This window comes from Babylonia areolata, chromosome 1 (genome assembly GCF_041734735.1).
Source record: "Babylonia areolata isolate BAREFJ2019XMU chromosome 1, ASM4173473v1, whole genome shotgun sequence".
In the NCBI taxonomy this organism is placed as follows: domain Eukaryota; kingdom Metazoa; phylum Mollusca; class Gastropoda; order Neogastropoda; family Buccinidae; genus Babylonia; species Babylonia areolata.
In genome coordinates, this window is record NC_134876.1 from 38,220,796 (window position 1) to 38,245,170 (window position 24,375).

The window sequence follows — 24,375 nt, forward strand, 5'->3', positions numbered from 1 at the left end:
TTGTTTTTTCTCTATGTTTAATTCAAATCCTGTACTGACAAAGTATTTCAAGCGAAAATGAATTTGTTGAATTTACCAAGGACACACATACACACAGACGCACGCGCGCGCGCGCGCCGCGCGAAACAATGTTTTTACAAAGACTCACATTATGTATAAACACACTTGTGTAAATACACGCGTGAGCCAAAACTGCCCACGCTCACACACACACTCACTCTCTCTCTCTCTCTGTCTCTCTCTCTCTGAAACAGAAAGAGAATGTGTTCAGTAAGATCGGTACAGTTGTGAATTCAGCCCAAAAGTTTACTCTCAGATATGTGTTATCCTGTCAAATTTTGATGCCAAGGGCGACAGATATGGTTTTGTCGACAAATTTGCGAACAAGGCCTCTCCAAATTGTCGTCGGCGAGACAAGTTAGGCAGGTAATTATTTTGAGCGTAACAACGCTGCCCTTACGTTCTCCTGCATTTTAGATGTGGCTTTTGAGTCCATTTTCTCACTCTCTGTTGGCCTCAGTCGCCTCGCTGTCGAGCGACACATATTTTAAGTTATGTACCGTCGTTACAAGGGTGATGGGTCATGAGCCAGACTTTGCCGAGTTCAAGCCCTTTGAGATCAGGCAAGGTCAGCTTTATTAGCCAGACTGTTATGGCTCGCAGCTGGACTCGTTCCAAGGAGTCCATTTTTCACATCCTTTACCCTTATAAATCCGGGTCTCTACACAGACGCTGGCTGCGGGACCTCGTTGCAGTTCACTTCGAACCAAAGACATCCACAGAAACATAGTCTAGAAATACGGCATTCGCTTCTTTACTAACATTTGTCTTCCATTCACTAAAGAATAAACAATACACTATACTAAAGTTACAAGAAAGGATTGTGCAGGAATACCAACACAACAACACAATTACTTGCGAAACAAAATGTCAGTCATTTGTGTTTCAAAAGGTGCTGATAGTTCCAAGAAAACCATCTCTGACAGCTTCCTTCCCTCAGCAACAAAGATAACCAGTGTATAGGTTTTGGATCCGATTTGTCAGGAAGGATATCATAGCAAATATTCAATGAAACATCGCATAAAGTCGTGAAATTAAACATATCCGCTACCAGCGACAGTTGCCCGCAAGGCCTCGATACTAGTTGACCATGATAGTGATTGAAGTTGATCAAAGAAGTCAACATGTGACCAGGCGACCTTGAACAGACACTGGTTTGTTGCTAAGGACGAATATGTGAAAATGAAAACTGACTGATAGAACCAGAAGTTTATGACCATCTTGACCAGTTCTCTCTCTCTCTCTGATATTTTATACCACCTTTGATATTTCAAAGCAAGTGCATACCACGGGAAGAGCTTTTTCAGAGACGAAGTGCCCTATATTTTCAACCACACCACGACAGAGATATAGGTTGACCACATCTAACAAAACCACCAGATCCCAAAAGATACAACAAAGAAGGGCAGTTTTATGGCACTGTGACCAGAGCCACAACTGATAAGAGAAGCTCCACCCTAAAAGAAAGTTAGAAATTTCGGAGAGGTCCGTCTTATTGAAGGCCAGAACCGGAAGTTTCTCTGTCAAATGTTGTGAGTGAGTGACGTCTTTTGTAGCCTCGTGCCCAGATATGGCCCTCGTGGTCGACTGCTCTGTATAACAGCAGCTTTGAATATTCGATTTCGTGACATGGCTTTGTCCGCATTTCAGCGGAATTTCATCCCACTGGCTGAATGGAGCAAACCTGTCATAAATTACAAGAAGAGACATGCGATCGGGAAATGTATCGCACAGTTCTCTTTGACTCCTCTGACAATTTGTATAGTGGCGGGACCTTGGGAATATGTGTAGGAGGCAGATTGTATGGTGTGGGAGCTTGGCGAGGTATGAACTCGTTATCTTTCCCTACCGAAGAGAATCAACAACTGGAAATGTGTGTGCAATCTCCCTATCTCTCTCTCGCTCTCTCGTTTCCTCCCTTCCACTTAGGGGATCATTTAGTATGTGCGAATGAGGGCTTACTCGCTTGATACAGGGGAACAAAAAAAGTAGGGCTGGAATGGGAGCGTCATTAGAGCATGCATAAATTGAAGAGAAAAGAGGGGTAAACGTAGCTGGAGAGGGGTGCGACTGTTTTTTTGTTTGTTTTTTTGGTTTTTTTAATTTTTTATCATAACTGAGGTGGAAGTCAGGGCGGAGAAGAGGGGTGGTAGTAGCTTTTCGCAACAACGAAAGGCGAAAACGTCCATAGATCAACTGAAAACTGTGCAATCACTGTCTTTTGGTAGTCATAACTCATTGTCCCTTTACTGCTTCACGGAAACAAACCGGACTGCAGTCTGTAGTTTCAGAAAGTTTGGTAATAAATAACACTGGTAACAACGCACACTAGATGTGGTAATAAATAACACTGGTAACAACGCACACTAGATGAGGCACGCGCAGAGTGAAAAGCACACACACACACACACAAACACACACACACACACACACACACACAGAGGCACAAGCATGATGTTAATGAAATACATAGGAAAAAGAAACAGAACTCTCTCTCTCTCTCTCTCTCTCTCTCTCTTACACACCTTTACACTTACACACACATGATCATACATTGTGTATCTTATCAAATATTTATACTAATGTGGATATGAAACAGTAAGTGATAGAAATACATGTAGCAAAAAAAAAAAAGGGGGGGGGATGTTGCTTATGCCACTTAAGTTAGAGAGAGAGAGAATGTGTGTGTGTGAGAGAGAGAGAGAGAGACTTTGACAGTTTATTGACATTAACTGCAAAGTTCACATGTCAAGGGGGTGGACGATTTTTAGTCAAAGGTATCAAATCAAAGAATTTGATAACACAAAATAAAACAAATGCATGAAGAGTGACCTGAAACGTTCAACAAATGGAAAACAATATAGTGTTAGATTTCTCGCCGCCTCTGAAACGCGAACGCACCGCAGGCAAAAATTATATGCATACTTCTCCCGGCTCGCGCGCCCGGTGAGCAACAGGACTGTCCCAACAATCACTTCCAGAGCTTGTAAACACAACCTTGTTGGAGTTTAACGACCTATTGGCGTCTACACCACCCATGCAACACACACACCCCTGTCCGCGCGCGCTCGGACAGCCAACACACACCCAAATGTACACAGGTCAAACTAAACCATTTTAAGTGACAACATCCATCGAGCAGTACAAATCAAGTTGTAAACATTGATTTTCATAGATATCCTGCGGACAATCAGTTATCATCATTCAATTTTTGTTTCCAAACATCAGTGGCATCAGCAACAAATTCCACAATACCTCAGACGACAGTACTAAAAATAAGTTGTGGTTTTGTTTGTTTATTGCTTCACAACCTGGATCAGTTTACTTTCATATCTCAAATTGTGATACACTTTGCATGAAAATAAAAAGTGCACTTCGTCTTCACTACATACTGGACAAATATTACCTTCTGATGCGTTAATATCAAACCATCTTTTATTTGCCCCAAGACCTAAAGTGCGATTTCTAAATCTGGCTAGGGTGTCTCTTTGCCATTTGTTTGTGACTTCTAAAAATACTTCTCTACTTGAAAAAAGATACTTTTAAGGGAGGAGAACCATGTGTTTTTGTCATTTTCTTCCATTTTAGAGTGCCAGTTTTGTTTGTAAGAAGATATAAGCCTGTCATTTAATTCTGTTATAAATGTCATTTCATTACCCACTCTCTGATTCATCCAAATTATTCCAAACCCGTCTTCAGTTAAAACTTTTTTGACATTGTGCACCCAGTAACTTTTTTCCTGTTTCGTATCGTTTTGAAAGCATCTTTACACACTCTGAATTCAGGCAATCTTTTTAACTTTAACCAAAATGTAATACATTTAAAGTACGTTCGAACATGCATATGACATCTACCAGTTCCACTATATGCCATGCTATTTGAAGAGTGTATTGGAACGTCCAGGAATCGTTTCTTCTTCTTCTTCTTCATTCGTGGGCTGCAACTCCTGCATTCACTCCTATGTACACTAGCGAGCTTTTACGTGTATGACCGTTTTTACCCCGCCATGAAGGCAGCCATAATCCGCTTTCGGGGGCGGGGGTGGGGTGCATGCTGGGTATGTTCTTGTTTCCATAACCACCGAACGCTGACATGGATTACAGGATATTAAACGTGTGTATTTGATCTTCTGCGAGTGTATGCACACGAAGGGAGGTTCAGGCACTAGCAGGTCTGCATATATGTTGACCAAGGAGATCGGAAAAATCTCCACCCTTTACCCACTAGGCGCCGTTACCGATATTCGAACCCGGGACCCTCAGATTGAAAGTTCAGCGCTTTAACCACTCAGCTATTGCGCCCGTCAGGAAGCGTTTGATAACGAATGTATGTACTTTTTCCATTTCAGTATTATATTCTAACCACCATATTTCTGCTGCAGACGTTAACATTGGTTCTGTCTGAGTGTTGAATAGTTTCCAAAGCACACTGCAATCATTTGTGTTCAACTTTCGCATTGATCTGAGAATTTCCATACTCTTTTTTTCCTTTTCTACACATTTCAGACCAGCCGATGCTGAAACTTCATTTTGTGGTAAAAGACGTCCCAGAGAGAGAGAGAGAGAGAGAGAGAGAGAGTATTTTTAGGAGTTGTAAAAGATTTAGACACGGGTACGTTGAGATGAGCAACGTTTGTTTGAAGACAATGATTTGCTATCATCAGCTGATATAATTAGCTGATGCCATCTTGTTTTTTGTTGTTTATTTTTAAAATATTTTAAAATCAGGAATAAGAATGAACTACAGCGAACAAAAGGATATGTATACATCAGTGACTGCTTTCTTAGGGTAATATATCCCTGTGTTTGTACTGGGTTCCAGAACAGTCAAAAACCGATTCTCGAGGGGTTGTGAGATTGAAATAAAGTAGGGAAGGAGAATCGATCAGAAGAGTGAAATGAAGAGTGGGCAGGAGAGGAGGTGGAAGAAGTTCAAATGAGAAAAAGAGGTGATTTTATTTTTTCTTCAGTCAGATGGTAGAGAGGGGTGAAAGAAGAGGGGGTGGGTGGGGTGGGGACGGTACTGGGCTGCACAAAGAGGGTTTAAAAAGCGAGGGAAGAGGGGAGTGGCTATAGGTGTGGGCCAAAGGGCGTACGTTGCGGCACACTCTACTGGCCACAAGCAAGGAGGTGAGCTACAGAAGTGGTGCGGGAACAGCCAGTGGCCAAACAACAGAGGGCATTCCGTCAGCGATGACCAAAAAGCAACACTTCATTGTGTCTGATCCGTCCGTTTCTCTCCACATGGGAACGGTAAGGTCGTGTCATCTAACGGTTTCTGCCCGTCTGCCCTCTAAAATCAATGATCGACGAGGGAAAATGTTGATTTCCCCCACCCCACACGCTCCCTTGCAGTTGAGAAGAGAATATACACAGGTGTCTAGGGGTATTTTTAAGACAACATTAAAGCTAGCATACTTTCTAAAAATAATATTTTTTTGTTTTTTAGTAGCTACATACGGAAACAATTTATTCTTTTAGGCGCTTTTGTGTTTACTTCTGAAGAAAACATATATCTTGAGTATCCATCTTTGTGGTGTTTTGTTTTGTATTTTTATTGCGTGATTTTACATTTTGTCTCTAGGAAGAATTTAACGATATGTTCTATGGTATGTTGTGTGTTTTCTTTTTCTTACTTGTTTGTTATTGCTGTTTCTTGCGTGAGTAGAAGATGAGTTTCATTGTTGAACAAAAGTATTTCGGTTTCATGTCAGGAATCCTTTCAAGGTTTAGCGGGTATGCACCTGTTGTCAAAATCATTCAAATTTTCAACGCACGATGAATACAGATTAAAAACAAACATCAAAAAATTGCTAAAACTGATGATGCGGATGCTGTCGTTATGTTTCTGTTAACGAGACGAGTTCTTTGCAGCGAAAAGAAAGTCACAAAGCATGATGATGTAGCCAGATCTTGTTCCCTCGTCGATCTGACTTGGAAGTGTTTGCTGACGATACTGCGTGCAAGATTGTAGAGAGAGGCATTGGCGTGTGTGTGTATGTGTGTGTGTGTGTGTGTGTGTGTGTGAGAGAGAGAGAGAGAGAGAGAGAGAGAGAGAATTCGAGATGAATATTGCGCATGAAGTTCAGGTTATAAGTTTATGCCACCGTAATTCATTCATAGTGTCAAGTTAAGTCTGAAGCTTCTGAACAACCTTCAGTTACTTCTTTGAAATTGTGTGCACGTTACCTTCGTCGTATTTTTCAATTGACTCAGAAGCGTTGGCACACGACTTATTAACGATGCAAAATATGTAGTCTATTTGGTAAAGCCACCTTATTTGGAGAATAACCCCCCCACCCCCGCCCCCACCTCTCTCTCTCTCTCTCTCTCTCTCTAGACCTTGCTCGTTAGGAAACCGGATGTCAGTGAAAAGTTCAGCCCCTTCACCTTGGGACGTCAGGATAAGGCAACATGGCGACTATGTTCGCTGAAACTGAAAGTGCACTTGACTCCATGAAAGTTAAAGAACCGAAAGAGTATTTTAAAAAGAACGGACAACTGATAAGTGACACGAAAGTTGAACTTGTTCGTCATGCAAAAATTTTCAATTGTCGCGGAACCAGAAACAAGAAAGCGAAGCCAAGTCAGTTTCTGCTATCAAAGAGACATTTCTGCTGTCACAGCGACATCAACCTCACGCAGATTTTTAACAACTGAACTGAAGAAAAAAGTATCGCTCCTGTTTGTGACCCATTCATTCAAAATCTCTATTCATTCCAGCATTTCATATTGTTGCTACAATGTATTAGTGAGAGAGAGAGAGAGAGAGAGAGAGAGAGAGAGAGAGAGAGAGTGTGTGTTTGCCTTCTAAAAACAGATTTCAGACTTGACAAAATGGCCAGTGCTGTTCCAATGAATTTATCTTTTTTCTGGCTTTTCTATCACATTACTTTTTTTTTAAATTGAAGTAGCTTTAATATATGTATATATATACATATACATATACATATATATATATATATATATATTGTGGGGATGAGAGTGTTGTGGTTGAGCATGGAAATCTGTGGGGAAATGAGTGGTGCAGATTAGCATGGAAATTGTGGGGAGAAGAGTGGTGGAGCTGTGCATGGAATTTGATAAAAGATGATAATCATCAAAACTGATTCATGTGTGTTTCATCACAGTTGCATTGATGGTTAACTGCAAGTAAAGAATGATTTCATCTTATGGTGCAGCATGCATGTATGTGTGCATACAGTACTCACTCATTCATCATTACAAGTGACATGCATTGATAAGTCTTCTCAAGACTCCCAGACATTCAGACACACCGGTCTGGTACAATCGGCTGACCTGTTTACCCAAAATGGATATGTCTGTACTTTCACCAGGTTAAAATATGTATTTCTTTTACGGAAACCTGTAAGTTCATTGTATCTAACAACTGGGGAAAGGATTGACACATACATACCAGCTTTCTCTTTGATGCCATTTTTTAGAAACTGGTAGTGCTGTAAATTCTTTGTGTAAATATTTGCACTTATTTACATTTGCATGCCCCATCTCCCATTTTTTTATTTCCTGTATTTAAAAAAAAATTCATAAATATATATATATTTCATTTGTTTATTGCTAATCAAATTTGGACTGTTTACAAAATGGAGTGTAAACAGGCCTGAGTCAAACACAAACAGACTTGAAGAAAATCACTTTGATAAGATATTTTCTTTTATTTTGTTTGTTTCATTCATTCATACATAAATGCTAAATAATAAACAATTGTTTAAACAATCTGAGTTATTTATGATGTGAGCACCATTTAGTTTTGGATGTTATGTGTGTGTGCATGTGCGTGTGTGTATGTGTGTGTATATATATATGTGGGAGTTCGTTTTTTAGCCTAGAAGAAACCGCCTCTAGAATGATGATAATGTGGAATTTTTCATTACAAAATGCATATAGATTCTTTCATCCCCTCGTATGCCCTCCACTCTGTCGCTCTCTTTCTACCCCTCTTTTTCTGTCTCTTCTTCCCTCATCTCCAATCCACTATCCTCCCTCCCTTACTCTCTCAATCCCCTTCATTCCCATTCCGTCCATTTTTCCGTTCCCGTTTTCTCACTGTCAGAAACGGTATTATGGTTGCGTGCGATTGTCGTGCTTTTTGTTTCACAGTATAGTATAACGTGAAACGAATGGTGTGTGGGTGTGGGTGTGTGCGTGTGTCCAGAAATTTCTTACGAAACACCAGTTTAGTGTGCCCTGATTCAGCAGACACTAAATAGTCACATTGTTTATTGAAAACCATCCTTAAAAAAAATTTAAAAAATGATACCCAGTTCAAAGCAAGACGGGAAAAACACTATATATAAAAGGGAGGGGGGGGCGGGGGGGGGGGGGGGGGGGGGGCAATTGTATAGGCATTTGTGTTGATTTCTTTGGAGAAAAAAAAACAAAGAAAGACTTTGAAGATATCTGACCAACTGATACATTGTGAGAAGAGGACAGCCGGGTCTGCCGCATGCTGCCAGAGGAACCGGAAGAGCCTTGGTCGGGATTGGGGCCAGGGTTTGATTCAATGTCCCCGCAGCGTAGGAGCAAGTCACAGTCCACACAAAGCTGAAACAAATTCGCCCCCAAGAACAATTACACCAGGGTCATACCAAGCAAAACACCGGCTGGGCGAGAGCGAACTGTCAATATGGAGACACACATTTGGTCCTTGAACACCGCCCTTTTGAAGGAACACTGGCAGAAAAGCACCACATCTTGCTCGAAATTCCAGCTGTCCAGATGGCGTGGTGTCACACCAAGTACATAGCAAGCTTTGAGTACTAAATTGACGGTATATCCCCAGTATTGGCAAAAAAGGATACCACCTTGTGACACACACATCCAGTTTGTACTCGCGTGCAAAGCGCCCCCTTGAGTGCTGAGAGAGAGAGAGAGAGAGTGTGTGTGTGTGTGTATGTGTGTGCGTGCGTGCATGTATGCGCGTGAGTGTGTGTTTGTGAGAGAGAGAGAGAGAGAGTGTGTGTGTGTGTGTACGTGTGTGCGTGAGAGAGAGAGAGAGAGTGCACGCGTGTGTGATTTCCTAATATCTAATATTTATCAATATCATTTTTAGACGAGAAAAAGAAAATCCTACATGTATACGTAAGGGACTGTTTCACATGGAAAAATGCATTGATAAAGGTTGGTGTGTGCGTGTGGCTGAATCAGATCACCACACATGTACCACACAAAAAGTAGGTTAACAATAAAACAAAATAAGACAGAGTGATGGAATAAAACAAAACAAAATATAGAACAAGAAATTGAATTAGTTCTCTATGCTATTACGTTTTTGGCAGCAGTTACAGACACATTTTTCAAATATTCCTACACGTTTGTCTTCCAGTACAAGCTGACCAGGTTTGATAGTATTTTTAGGTATTTCTGCTGAGTTTTGTGAATGGATTATTCTCTAATTTCTCTGTACAGTTTACAATCATCCAAGAAATGATATTCTTCCTCAATTGTTTGACATCGTAGGCATAGTCACATTTCTTTGGGGATGTTAAGATATCTACCATATCCTACTGCGAGACTTTTTGATTACAATCAAGATATCCTTCAAGTAAATAAGTTTCGGTTTTCTGCGAGCGCGAGAGAGAGAGCGAGCCCGCACGCATCAACATGAGTCGATGTTCGTGGCCGATGTTGACAATACGGCCAGCTGCACAATGCACACTCGCAACCCAAATCATGTCATACTAGTGGTGTGCGGTGTGTGGATGTGAATTTTGATCAAAAAGTCAAGAAGCGTGTTAGTATGTTGTGATGACGGTGAATTGGTGTCAGTGGCTTTATTCGCTCAATATTTGGCCCAGGAAAACACATTTGCTTGTGTCATCTCGGACCAAACACGCAAAAGCACTGCAGCGCGCAAACGCCACACCACACGCACTTGGCACGTTTAATAGTAGTTTAGTGTGATCACGGCAATTTGTGTTTCTTCCAAATGGGTCAATACTCCCACCCATGGTTTATATGTGTGCGTGCTTGTGTGTATGCATGCAAGCACGCGCGCGCGTGTGTGTATGCTGCTTGTGACCATTATGATTAGGCACACGATGATCGGAGAAAAACCCGACTTCCAAAATACGAGGCAGAAAAGGATAAAGATGGCGCCGACTGAAGAAGCCGTGTGTTTGTGCTTGATGATGGCAGTGCATGTGGCGGCTCTTGAAGCTACAACTATTCATTCTTTCTTTCCTTCTTTTTTTCATTCTTTCTTTCTCGGTCTCTTTTTTCTTTTCTTTTTTTTCCCGTTCATCAGCTGGGAACTAAATCCCACGTTCAATCATATCTGGGAGTGGGCTTTTACTTGCATTGCCGTTTTAAATTAACCTCGTCATAAAGGCAACACATGCAGACGAAAATGCCATAAAATTGCATTGCCTCTCTCTGTGTATCTATCTGTCTGTCTCTCTATCTCCCCACTCCCTCTCTCTCTCTTTCTCTCTCTCTCTCACACACACGCACGCGCGCACACACATATACACACACATTCTTACACACTGCGAAATGTTTGCTGATGACACCACTTTAGATACAAGCTCTCCAGGTTTATCTTGGACTGCTTAACTATATGGCTCTTCATCCTAATAAAACACAATTTATGATGATAAACACAAAGCAAAACGTCAAAAACAAGTTGAAATTTTACCTGTCTTTACATTGCTGATGTAAAAATCGAAAAAGTAGCAGTCGACAATAATCTAACTTGGTCAAAACTCATAGAAAGTCTAAGCAAAAACATTGCCTCGAAGTTATAAAAAAAAAAAAAAATTAAAGAAAACTTTCCTGACAATACATGCTAGAAAATTATTATTTTATTCATACATTCAGTCCAGTATTAACTACGCTTCTACGCTTTGGGATTCAGCAAGCAAATTTTACAAAAACCATTTGATGAGTATCCATAAAAGAGCTAACCATTGTCAATCTTCAATGTTGACTAAAACTGATTACAAATAGGTATCCTTCCTCTCAACGCTAAACTATTATACAATAAAGGACTCTTCATACACAACATCCTTCATGTTCATGCTAAATGGCCATCAGTGCTTTTTTTGCAACTGCAAGGTTACACGTGACAAAGGCATACTCCTCTCACCCAGTTGTTGCGTTCAGTGACACCTGCAGAACGTGTTGCACGATTATACTGTCTGTGACAGGATAAACAAGAGGTTGCACTCAGCTGGTGTGGCCAGATTCATTGCAGTGAGTGGCACCCAGCTTGTCAATTCTATTATGGGTTTGCTCACATGTTACGTGTATCTGGCCAGAATCTGCATGATTCTGGACAGAGCAGCGTCATCTGCAGTAAGTCGAATGCGCGAATGTGTCAATTATTTTGAGTAGAGGCTCCGCCTTTTGGTTTGTGAAACATGACTGGAGCTAATACTGAAGGCCAGATGGGTTAACAACGAAGCCCTGTGTGCCACTGAACACCGGTGGTGTCTGGCCTGGTTTTCTTGTTACCTTTTGAATGGCAGTTTCATTTGTTGAATGTGTTGTGCCAGATCCTGACCCTGTACCCTGTAAACCAATATTGTCCCCGCAGGGGTGTAGAATCACGTAATCGGGAGAGATGGTTTCGGGCCTCAAGCTGCAACTTAATTATGTCCACTGTCGAAGACTGCACTTTCAAGTTCAAGGACACAATATCCTCGCACACGTGGTTAAAATGTTCCCTGTGATCTTCCTTTTGCTCTGTAAATAATTTGTCTCTGTCCACGTGCCACAGAATTAAGTCCCTTCCGAAAGATTTTGTGGTTGTGTGTTTCCCGTGCCCCAAGACCTGTCATGTATTATGGGGGATCACAATTCCTTCAGTTAGAGTAGCTGCCTATTGATCGAGTCCAGCAATTTTTCCACACTTTTTTCCCATTTGACAGTTCTTGTCTTTAAAAACTAGGATCCATTTCTTCGCCTTGTCACAAATAATACAGCAATGTTTTGAAAAAAAACAAAAAAACAGTTGAAGCTTGCAGCTGTTTTTCCCCCTGGGAGTTGATGGTTCGGCTGTTGTATCCACTTTCTCTTCGGTTTTCTGTCCCAATATCAATGTTTCACTGTTTGCATTCAAGAATGTTGCGTGCGACAGTATGGTGACGGAAGAAAGAGAAGAGGAAAGTTGGGTCAACTTGACCCCTCGAATACGTTATGATTTTCGGTGCTTTTTGTTTTTTCCCCTTTTTCTTTCCACGCGTGTGTGCGTGTGTGCGTGCGTGCGTGCGTGCATGTGTGTGTGTGTGTGTGTGTGTGTGTGTGTGTGTACGCGCGCGTGCGTGTGTTTTCCTTCTCTCCCTCGAAGTCAGGTCAGGTTGTTTTTTTCTCGTGCATGTATAACTGCACGTTATTAAGCTGAGCTACAAGATGGATGAAGAAAAACTCACCTGTCGATGTCGTGGGCAGCGGAAGATGTTTTGAGCACTGGCATTTGTACCCGGTCAGGGAGAGGTTTTTGTTTTTTGTTGTTGTTTTCTTTCAAATCCTGCGCCATTCATTTTGGAGTTTGAGAGGATTTTTTCCGATTCGGTTCGGTTTTGGGGCCTCCAGTGCCACTGCGTTTCCTTATGTTTTTTTCACCTCGCGAGCTCTTGAGGTGAGTCATGTTGGAAGGGAGTGAAGAGTGTTGTTTGTTTTGTTTTGTTTTGTTTTTCTATAGAAAGTGAGCGGCCACTGATATGTATTTCATAATAATAATAATGGATACTTATATAGCACACTATCCAGAAATCTGCTCTAGGTGCTTTACAAAAACGCTTTGTTAACAGAAAACATTACATCTATGTTACATACACACACCAAAATATGACTACACACGCACACACACGCGCGCGCGCGCGCGCGCGCGCACACACACACACACACACACACACACACACACACACACACACACACACTGCGTACATACATTTTAACAATACATGTGTATCTAACAGCTACCCTAACACATACGCACACATAGGCAGGCACAAACTTACATAAACGCACGCGCACACAATGCACATTCATATACATGCATGTAGTTATGTACACATACATATGTATACGTACATAGTCAAGCACAGCTAACGCAAAGGAAGTGGACCTGCCACAATTGAACTTATTGCTGAGGGAAAAGGTGAGTTTTGAAACGAGATTTAAAAGATGCGAGGGAATCAGAATGACGGAGGTTATCAGGGAGCTTGTTCCACGTCTTTGGCGATTGAAAAGAAAACGATCTGCGTCCATGGGTCTTACTTCTGACGTGAGGTATCCTGCGAAGTCGAGTATCAGAGGAAGAACGGAGCTGGCGAGACGGGGTATAGATATGGAGGAGTTCAGAAAGATACATGGGGCCAGATCCATTGACTGTAGAAAAGGTCAGAGTGGATAGCTTATAGTCTATTCGATCAGAAACAGGCAACCAGTGGAGAGACTGAAGGAGAGGAGAAACATGGTCAAATTTAGAAGCTCTGCAAATGAGTCTGGCAGCGTTGTTCTGAATTCGTTGGAGTCTGTCGAACAGATATTTGGGAAGGCCGGCCAAAAGAGAGTTGCAGTAATCCAATCTTGAGAGAACCAGAGAGCATACAAGTGTCTTGGTTGCATCGGTTGAGAGATAGTGGCGGATAGAGCTGATTCTACGCAGTTCCAAATAGGCAGCTTTACAGATATTCGAAATGTGCTGTTGGAAGGAAAGAGACTGGTCTAGGATTACACCAAGACTGCGAACAGAAGGAGAAAGTGAAACAGATGTGCTATTGATCAGAACAGAGTCAGGAAAGGACGGATGTTGACGAAACTTCTTTGGACAGGTTATCATAAATTCAGTCTTATCATCATTTAGTTGCAGCTTGTTGAGAGTCACCCAGTCCTTTAGACCAGCAATGCACTCCTGTGTTCGAGTCACCAGTGCATCAAATTCAGCTATGGAAGCCGACTGATAAAGTTGTGTGTCATCAGCAAAGCTCTCATGCGACATCGCATGATGACTGATGACATCCGACACAGGAGCCGCATACAGCACGAAAAGAACAGGACCTAGGACGGACCCCTGTGGGACACCATATTTTAAGGCAGATACTCTAGAGTATCTAGCATTTACACACACTTTCTGTGTACGGTCTGACAGGTAAGACGTGATCCATGCTAGTGCAGTGTCGCGAATACCAAAGGAAGTTTTAAGTCTGTTCAAGAGGATAGAGTGGTCGATGGTGTCAAAAGCTGCTGACAAGTCTAAGAGAGCGAGAACAGATATCTTATCCTCATCAAATCCCGAAAGCAAATCATTCACTATTCTAAGAAGGACCGTTTCATGTGGGTGTGTGCGAAACCCCTCTGTCTGCCTTAGCACATGCATCCTGTTTTTCTTGTGCTTGACTCTTGACTCGAGTCTTTTTACAGCTCCGAAGAGTGCAGTTTCCCTTGGTACCTGATGTCCTCTCTGGGGTTTACGGTCCTCCCACGTATCTTCCCGAGTGCCATCTAGTGCCCGAGTGTGACCTGGGTACATCATCTGTGTTCTCCTCGACCCGCGTAAACTACTGTCTCACTGGGGCGTGCTCGCCGTGTATCCCAACACTTCACCTGCTTACAGGAGTCCGAGTCTCGATGTTCGAGCAAATGTGATGTTTGTTTGTTTGTTTGTTTGTTTTTTTCCTCTTTAAAAACAACAAAGCTTGGCATGATGAAGCGATTTGAAATACCGGGTTAGTAAGGTTGAGACGGGGGTATAAAGGGAAATAGTTTTTAGCACATCACTTCCGTCGCTTTTGCGAGTATGTCTGTGTGAATGAATAAAGTCTTGTATTGCTTGTAAAAATTTCTTATTGTTGGCTGCAATTTATTGAGCGTGCGAGGATCCGGGCGCTGACATGGATTACAGGATCTTTAGCGTGCGTATTTGATCTTCTGCGTGCGTATACACACGAAGGGGTTCAGGCACTAGCAGTTTTGCACATATGTTGACCTAGGAGATCGTAAAAATCTCCAACCTTTACCCACCAGGTACTATCACCGAGATTCGAACCCAGGACCCTCAGATTGAAAGTCCAACGCTTTAACCATTCGGCTATTGTGTCCAATGGATCATCTGGTCTCTTTGCAAACTTTGTGTAACCATATCAAAGGTCGTATTTCGTTTTGCTTAGTGCGGTCACTAATCTTATCTACGTCTCGAAGTTGTTTTTGTTGTGACTGATACAGAATTTTGTTTGCCCACACTCCTACCTTTTCTGTTTAACACAATGAAAATGAATAAGTTTATTATATGGGTACTGTGGCGTTGCAACTGGGTATACCCCAGATTTCATCTGAACAGTTTAAGGAAGGAAAACTGGTCTATATATGTACTCCCCATGCATTAAAACAGTCATTCTGATACAGTGAAATTTATTTCATAAAAATGCATTTGAAACACACACACACACACACACACACACACACACACACACACACACACACAAAACAAAACAAAAACAAACCCACCACGTTTCATTTACGATATGGCCCTTGCGATAGGCTTGGACTTAAAACATGTTAATGAGACTGATTATATGCAATACTACATGATGATGGAGTCTCCCGTCGGTCCGACGGATGAATAGGCAGGCAAGCTTAACTGTCGGTGTGTGTCATCATATGGGAGAAGAGGCCGATTCTGGATGCGCAGCACTTCCCACAGGTGTTGCAAGGGAAAACGTCTCCAGATGTTGAGCCCTGCTTCCTTCGCTCACGCTTCTCCTTGATGGCCAGCGTTCTCTTGTTTTCAAACGTCTTTATGCCACCAGAGCACAGCATCATCCAGCGAGAGCGGTCAAAGGAATCAGTTTCCCAGGAAGCGATGTCTATGTCACAGGCTTTGAGGTTTGTCTTCAAGGTGTCCTTGAAGCGCTTGCAGGGTCTTCCAAGTTCCTGGTGGCCTTCCTTCAGCTGGCCATACAGTAGCATCTTCGGGATCCTGCTGTCTGTCATGCGGACATGTCCTGTCCAGTGTAGGTGGCACTGGATCAGCAGGCTTTTGATGCTGGGCAGGCCGCTTCTCTCTAGGACCTGGAGGTTGGAGACCCTGTCTTGCCACTTTATGCTGAGGTTTCTTCGTAGGCATCTCTGGTGAAACTGCTCAAGTTGTTAAATGTGACGGCGATACGTCGTCCATGTTTCACAGCAGTACAACAAGGTGGTCAGCCCAACAGCTCTGTAGGTTTTGATTTTGGTGTTGAGCCTGATGCCTTTGTTGTTCCACAGCCTGTTGTTGAGTCTGCCAAAGGAAGAGCTGGCCTTGGCGATGCGCAGCGTCACTTCTGCATCAAGGGCTCCATTGCTGCATAGGATGCTGCCCATGTAGCAAAACTTGTCGACTGACTTGCTCTGTGTCATCAATCTTGTTTTATGGGGGGGGGGGGGGGGGGGGGGGGGGGGAGAGCACTGGCGTTCTGTGAGCTAGCTGGTTGGTACATGGATTCAGTCTTGCTGAGGCTGATGGCGAGTCCAAAGCGCCTGCAGGAGGTTGAGAACCTGTCCATAATGAACTGCATGTACTCATGGGTGTGTGCAGCAAGTGCACAGTCATCAGCGAAAAGGAACTCTCACAACAGTGCCTCAACTGAGTGTAGATGCCCTGGTCACAGTCTAGGAAGGCGTCAATCAGCATGGCAGAGATAGAATGGAGAACAGTGTGGGTGCCAGGACGCAGCCCTGCTTCACTCCATTTATCACAGGGAATGGATCCGACATGTTAGTATTTTCCTGTGCTCTCTCCTGCATGCCATCGTGGAATGACGCAATCAGCTGGATTAGGCTCTCTGGGCAGCTGAGATTTAGGAGGATCTTCCACAGACCACGGCGGTTCACCGTGTCGAAGGCCTTAGTCAGGACTACAAAGACCAATGTGGAGCTCCTTGTTCTGCTCACAGCACTTCTCTTGCATCTGCCGTATGGCAAACACCATGTCACATGTTCCCCTGCCTGAGCGGAAGCTGTACTGTGCTTCAGGGATGACTGTGTTGGAGACATGGTCAACCAGTCCGTTCAGTATGATGAAGGCGAAGATCTTGCTGGCGATGTAGAGGAGACAGATTCCATGGTGATTATCGCAGGATGTTTTGTCTCCCTTCCGTTTGTAAATGTGGACAATTGAAGCATCCCTGAAATCCTGGGGGACCTCCCCTCTCTCCCAGATAGATTGGAACAGGGCGGTCAGCTTGTCTGTCAACACCTCGCCTCCATACTTGTAGATGTCAGCCTGGATTCCATCCGCTCTTGGTGCTTTTCCTGACGTTGTCAGCTTCAGGGCCTTCTGGGTCTCGGCCTTGGTGGGAGGGGCAGCTAGCGAATCATTGACTGGTAGCTGTGGGAGGGCTGCAATTACCTCGTCAGATACGGACGAGTCCCTGTTGAGGAGGGTGTTGAAGTGCTCTGCCCAGCGGGCAAGGATGTCTTTCTTGTCTGTCAGGAGGGTGGTCAGGTCCAAGGCTCGGACAGGGGTTGATCCTGTGACTTTCGGCCCATACACATCTCTTCGGACTTTCTCTCCCACCAGGTGTTCATCTCACGCAGCCTCTTCTGTACGAGTTGCCTGGTTTGCAAGAATTGGTTCTCCTTATTCTGGTAGTCTTTATCGGAAATGTGATCCTGATGCCGTATATGCAGTGTGTTCAGGAGCTTGGAGATTCCAGAGTCGTTCTCGTCAAACCAGTCTTTGTGTCTCCTCTGTACAAAGCCGAGTGTGTCAGGTGCTGCTGTGTACACAGCATCTCTAAAGGTGCTCCATACCTCTTCTACATCAGTCGATGCAGGAATTTGTTGGAGAGCTGCTTGGATTTGCTGCTGCAGCACGTCCTTGGTGATAGGGAGGTGATGGATGTTCAGCTTCCTAGTGGGTTTCTGCCTGGCTGGTTGGAGCTTGCGTACAAGTCTGATGTTCATCTTGCTGCATACCAGGCGATGGTCCGACCAACAGACTGCTCCTCTCATGCAGCGTGTAATGGAAACATCACCTCTGTCCCTCTGCTGGACAATCACATAGTCCAGCATGTTCCATTGCTTGGAGCGGGGGTGTATCCACGTGTTCTTGTACTTGTCCACTTGTTGGAAGAGGGTGTTGGTGATGATCAGTCCATGCTGCGTGCAGAGCGAGAGCAAAAGCAGTCCGTTGGAGTTGCACTTGCCAGTGCCGTGCTGTCCTTGGACTTTGGCCATGAGAAGTCCACGCTGACGCGGGCATTGAAATCCCCAAGGATGATCAGCCTGTCCTTTCTGTCTACCGCTGAAATGGTGCGGCTGAGTTCCTTGTAGAAAGCTTCTTTGATGTCACCAGGGTTGGTCATCGTTGGGGCATAGCAGCTGATGACTGTAGAGAAGCGATCTTTGGATAGCTTCAGACGCAGGGTCATCAGTCTATTGTTTATCCCACGTGGAAGGCTGTCAAGCTGTCGTGCAAGTTTGGTTCATATGGCAAAGCCCACGCCTGGGGTTCTTGGGGTGCCATCTGGCTTCCCAGTGCAGTAGAAAGTGTAGCCCCCTCCAACTTCCTCCAGTTGGGTTTCACCGGCAAACCTGGTTTCGCTCAGGGCTGCTATGTCCACCTGGTAGCGATCAAGCATTCTAGCAATGAGCGCTCTGTGTCTTTCTGGTCTGTTGTCTCTGTCTAGAAGGGTGCGAATATTCCAGGCACCCAAAGTCAGGGCATGACTCATGGTTCTTTTCTTCTGTTGTTGGATGTCCAAGTAGGTGCGGTTTCCCATTAGGTACTAGGCGAGGCAGGCTTTGTTTAGGGATCCTTTTATCTCCCCCTTCCCCGTGTGGGGAGAGCAGTGCTGTCCCTGAAAAGGGCTGCTCTGACACTGTGGGAGGATACGGGCGCCGCATCTTGGCGGACGACCATCACCCCACAGCCGCCTGCGTGCAGAGTCGTGACTAGGAACTGCCAGCAGCATCATTTGCCTGTCCCCAAGGACGGCCTCGGCAGGTGCAGGTTTTTTCTTCGGAGCTCCGTCTCCTAGGACGACTTCCAGCCAAGGATAAGAGCTCCCCCTGACCTTTGGTCATCCTCTTCCGCCTTCACAGCCGTTGGGAAAGGTTTCCTCCTCCGCCTGGTCCGTCGTTGGGAGACTTCACATGCGGCAGGTAGTACTGGGTTACATGGTACCAGTAGGAAGGGCTGTGCCACTGATCTGACCTCAATACTACATATGTAACACAAAAGCGCATTCCCGTACAGCGCCTTATGTCAGCAGTTACCTCATTTTGATAAAGAAATCCTTCATCCAGTAACCAGGTTGCTGGCGTTTGAGCATTTCAAGTTTAACCGAAGTATTTATCACATGACAAGGTATTACGGCACTAACCCAATTTTTAATGTCATTTATGGGATAGCTCACTGTAATCCCTTTCTGTAAACATAAAGAAATTAACTTTGTGATGAAAGATGTGGATGTAGTGCCGTTTGAAGTACATATACCCCTCAAAAGTCATTTTTCGGGCCCAGAGAAAGGAAATTGGCCTGTAGACATATATACCTTCCCCCTGCATTTATTCCGCAGTTTAAACTTGCCAGACAGGTAAATTGTGATTACTAAAAACACGCAAGAAAAAATCACGATGGGCCTACATCCCGCACACTGAACGCTTTCAACTCACCCCACCCTCCCCGACGCAGAATACACATGCACTGTATTTGCGTTTGATTTAGGGCGGACCGACAGGCAGGCAGTCAGATACACACCCGTGACATGGCCTTTGAAAAACACAATGGGGCAAAATGCCAGGGACTGTGAGATGTCCCAAAATATCTCATTCATTGTCTTTTCGTCATACGCGTGTTTCTTCTTCTTTTTTTCCTCCGCTTCGGGGTCAGCATGAACGGGCACCACCTTGACGAGAAGCATAATCCCGGCCTCCGTCTGTCCCGAAAACCAAGCATTTGATAATATAGATATGACCAGAAGCGAGAGTTTAGATAAAAGTGGTGGGGTAAAATATTTTAGAGAGGTTTTGGCACAGTGGAAGAAGGAGGAGGAGGAGGAGAAGTAGAAGAAAAAGAAGAGAGAGGCTTCTACAACAAACTGTCCATGAACCCACAAACCATTACAGTTCCGGATGTTTTATGGTGGAAACGAATGGGGTAGGGTAACACTACACCTTTTCGCAAATGGAAAAAAAGTACTCCTTTCTGTGCCACTCAAGCACACAACTGCGCGCGCAGACGACTGTACAGCATGAAATATAAACAGTAGTTTCAGCTTACAGCATTGATTTTAGGGTTAATGAGTTGAAGGCCCAATTCTTTTTTCTTAATCAGATGCAGAGGACTTGTTTATCAATATCAGCAGCACAGCAACAATCATATGTTACATCTGCATAATCACGAGGGAAGCTATTTAATTGTCCGAGCACAGATGTTTGGACATACGTACACTTTAACTGACCATGCTTGCATTGTGATGTATCTTCCCTCAGCTTTCACACATGTTCCATTTGTCGATAACACCCAATCACGTTGATCAAGGTATACCCAAAATCCGCCACATGTTAGCCCACGCTTTCTTACAATCCCACGCGTTCTCGTACCTCGAGATAATTCGTGTGAGCACCACCACACGCTTACTCTCACTTTTCGAGCAAGTGTGGGCTTGTGAGAAAGTGGTCGTTCCCTTCCCACGATTTCTCTAACTTTGAGAGAAACCGTGGGACTGCGAGAAATCGTGGTCGTTCCACGTTTTCTCTCAATTGCTCTTTCTTCTTCTCTTGGCCTTTTCAGCCCGCTACCAATGGCGGCATCAATGCCGAAGACACGAGCGTCAGCATCACCAGAGGCGGCAGGGAGAAAGGGGAGAAGGCAGAGGCAGCCGGCGTGGAGGAGGGGATCCCTGTGGCCAAAGAAGAAGTGCCAGTCGGTGCTCGGCTCCGCAGGCGGCTGAAAGAGTCTGCCCGCCAGTGCTGCTCGGTTCGCACGCTGAAGCGCAAACTGCCCATCATACAGTGGCTGCCCAGCTACAGGTCAGTGTGTGGGGTGGAGTGTGGGGGTCGAGAAGTGGAGGAAAGGGGGTGGTTGACTTTCGGAAGGGTAGGGAGCGCGGGGAGTGGGGTGGATGTGTTTGTGATATAGTGAGTAGATGCGGTTGTGTTTGGGTGGGTAACTCGAGTTTGTGCAGGCTGTGAGTGCAGTTGAGTTTGGTGGTTTGTGTGGAGGTGTTTTTTTTTTCTTTGGCGAAGGGAGTCAGTGCGGTTGTGTTGGATGGTTTTATTTCTCAGTTGTGTTTGTGAAGGGAGTTCATGTGGTTGTGTAAGATGGTTTGTGTTGGGGTGGCTGTGTTTGCATAGGGATTGGATGCAGTCATGTGGAAGTGAATGGGTATATGTGCATATCTGTAAACTGTCCAGTCTGGCAGTGGTCTTGTATGCTTCCAAGAAAGGATGGGGGTGGGGGGGGGGTTGAGGTACATGTGGGGAGGGAAGTGCAGTGTGTGTGTGCGCCCATGATTTGGCATCCTGCAATATATATATATATATATATATATATATATATATATCTTGTGGGTGTGTGATCAGCAATCAGTAGTGACACACACATGTTAACTAGCTCTGCTAAAATTGTTAATTTCTCTGGACTGCGGAGGTATCTGGAAGTTGGAATTGATACATTCATGAAGTACCATATGCCAGGTAGATTTCCGGGCTAGGTGTGGTTGCTTCTACCCCGTTTTGCAGTTAAATGAAGCAGAGAGCCAAGGAGTGCATCGCCATGCGCCAGCGGACATTGAACACAAAGACGATGAAAGATGGTGTCATGGTAGAATGCCTCCTCATGTTTTTGTTCTGTGGCACTTTATTCTGTATTGCGGAAATGTGGAACATGACCAGTGACCACAAAAGGACAGCTTGAGACAGACCTGTTTGACAAATGGAGCCACACCACTCTGCAGGAAGAGGTTCAGTCCCTGGAGGAGGAAATCACCGACCTACGATATGGAAACGAAGATCTGAAGAAAAGGATATTATAAAACAAAAAACAAACTTAAGAAAGAAAAAAAAAAAAACCCTTGAAGGGAGCTCGAAGCGAAATAACATCATCTTCTATGGTCTTTCAAGGAATGACGAGTCGCAGGCGGCAACGACCTTCTTGGCCATATTCAAGAGGCCATCGTGCCTGCGGGTAAATGTGTACCTGCGGAAAATCTGTCTGAGGCAAGGCAAACTGCCCATGGGTAAGCAATAGCCGGTATTCAGGAACACAAGAGCCTAGCCGCGGGTCTACAAAAGTGAAGGCAATTTACGCTATCTGCCAAGGGTGACAGCCCATGAAGCAGAGGTAAATATGGCGAATCCTTTTAATGCGTTAGTTTTGTAAAGGGAAAACAGGCATTTTGAAGAGAGACTATGTCTTCAATACAGCCCGTGATAGTTTGATCTTATCCTTTATTCGCTGTGCATTCAAAATTGACGTATTGACTGGCAGACGTGATTATATTGCATATGAATTACGTATGTATCTGCGAAGTGAGTGCACTTTCCAACGATAAATAATGGAATGCCCGCCATTTGCAGATCATCGAAATTCATTCATTCCAGAGAAATATTTGAATCCGAACTCTGTTATTTTATTTTTGAAATTAGCAGAAAAGCAGGGAGGACAATGTGTCAGAATGTGAAAGTGGCCCCCACATTTGACAAGTTGATGACTCTCATCAGTGCTTTGCCACTGAACCTTTGTTGTTGTTTTTTCAATTGTCCCACTTTGGTGCAGTGCGAAGTAAAAGAGCAGCGCAGAAGGGAATCCCCGGGATTTCTGATTAGCTGCCTGAGTGCGCTTGGTGTGTCTTGAATACGAAGATTACTTAACTTTCAAGGTAAACTGTACCCTGCCATGTCAAGGTAACTTACCTTCAGGCAAAATTATTTTTGTCTTGAATATGGACCCTGATGGACACGCTGGAGCTGTCTGTGGTTCAAATATTTCTCTGGAATGAACGCATTTCGACGTTTTGCAAATAGCGGGCATTCCATTATTCATTGTCTGCAAGTGCACCCACTTCATTTTTGTAGCCTTTGCTTTTGTACCCGCAGGTAGGTTCTTGTGCAATTGAATACTGGCGATTGCTTACCCTCAGGCAGTTTGCCTTGCCTCAGGCAGATTAGCCGCAGGTACACATTTATCCGCAGGCACGATGGTCTATTGAATACGGCCTCTGGTGACATTCAGTTCCACCAAGTCCACCTCTTGAACTCCTGGTGCAACTCACCCGTCATTGCGCGCTGTACCTTTGCCACTGAGAGGCAAAGAAGTAGTCCTGAAAGCCAAATCTAAACGGAAGAACAGCAGCGTGTTCATTGCGGATGAATTTTCTCAACGAGTCAGGGAGGCGAGAAAGAAAATGCTGCCACACCTGAAAAAGGCCGGGAGTGAGGGCAAACAAGCAATCGTGATTTACTGCCATCTCCAAATCGATGGAAAGAAGTTCTATCTTTGGGAGGGAGAATCTCTTGGAAATGTCAAGGGGGGTGGCCTGCCTATTTCAACACTGGTGAAAACTGTAAAACTCATTCAACTCCAGGTACGAGTTAACTCGTACCATGATAACTTCCCTTGTGGACCAGGTACAAGTATTCTCGTACCAAAACACTATTATAAATAATTTGTTTGTTCTTGCTTGGTACAGTTGGCATTCTAAATTGAACCGTTTACGGATTTCGAAAGTATGATAACATAGCTTTGTCCAACAGATTAAATCAACAGTTCTCCATCAATTTTCATTGTTTTAGTAAACTACACTCCTTTTACTGCAGTGGTCTCATGTAGTGCTGGTCCAGGGGAGTTGTAGCAGGCATGAAGGTGTGAGGTAGAATGCTGTGCACGAGACAGTGCTGAATCAGTGGATGAGAACACGGTGAGTGCCGGTTGATATTGTAAACACTGGATCTGCGAGGGCTCAGGTGTTAAAGGCATATGTGATCAACAGTGAGAAATAATGTGTTTAATCCTGTCAGTGTCCTTAAATCTGAAAATGTAAATGATATAATTCGGGAGTCTGATGTTGTTTGTAATGACGCTTCTAATGTAACTGGAAGCAACATTCATGTAGAGATTGGTTTTGAACATATTTCACAAGTGCAGACAGATACTAAATAACCCATAGTTAAGAATGTTTTAAGTTTTACTGAGGGGACATCTCAAAGGGGTAATGTCAACAAGGAAAGACGTTTTACTGAGGGGACATCTCAAAAGGAAAATGTCAACAAGTAGAGAAAGTGCAGTGAACCCAGTGGTCTAATAGATGAACGAAAGGGGAAATGCATAGTGGATTAAAAAAAAAGGAAGAGTTTATGTAAATAT

General features: G+C 44.0%; 1 protein-coding gene across 4 annotated transcripts in view; it reads left to right on the plus strand.

Moving 5' to 3' along the window:
* Nucleotides 1-24,375, plus strand: part of LOC143282666 (sodium-independent sulfate anion transporter-like) — a 205,400-nt gene that overhangs the window by 82,281 nt on the left and 98,744 nt on the right. For all 4 annotated transcript variants that reach the window (XM_076588336.1, XM_076588360.1, XM_076588344.1 and 1 more), the window contains one exon: nt 20,803-21,041. In XM_076588336.1, coding sequence (XP_076444451.1) covers nt 20,803-21,041 — 239 coding nt within the window. The remainder of the gene's footprint in view (nt 1-20,802; nt 21,042-24,375) is intronic.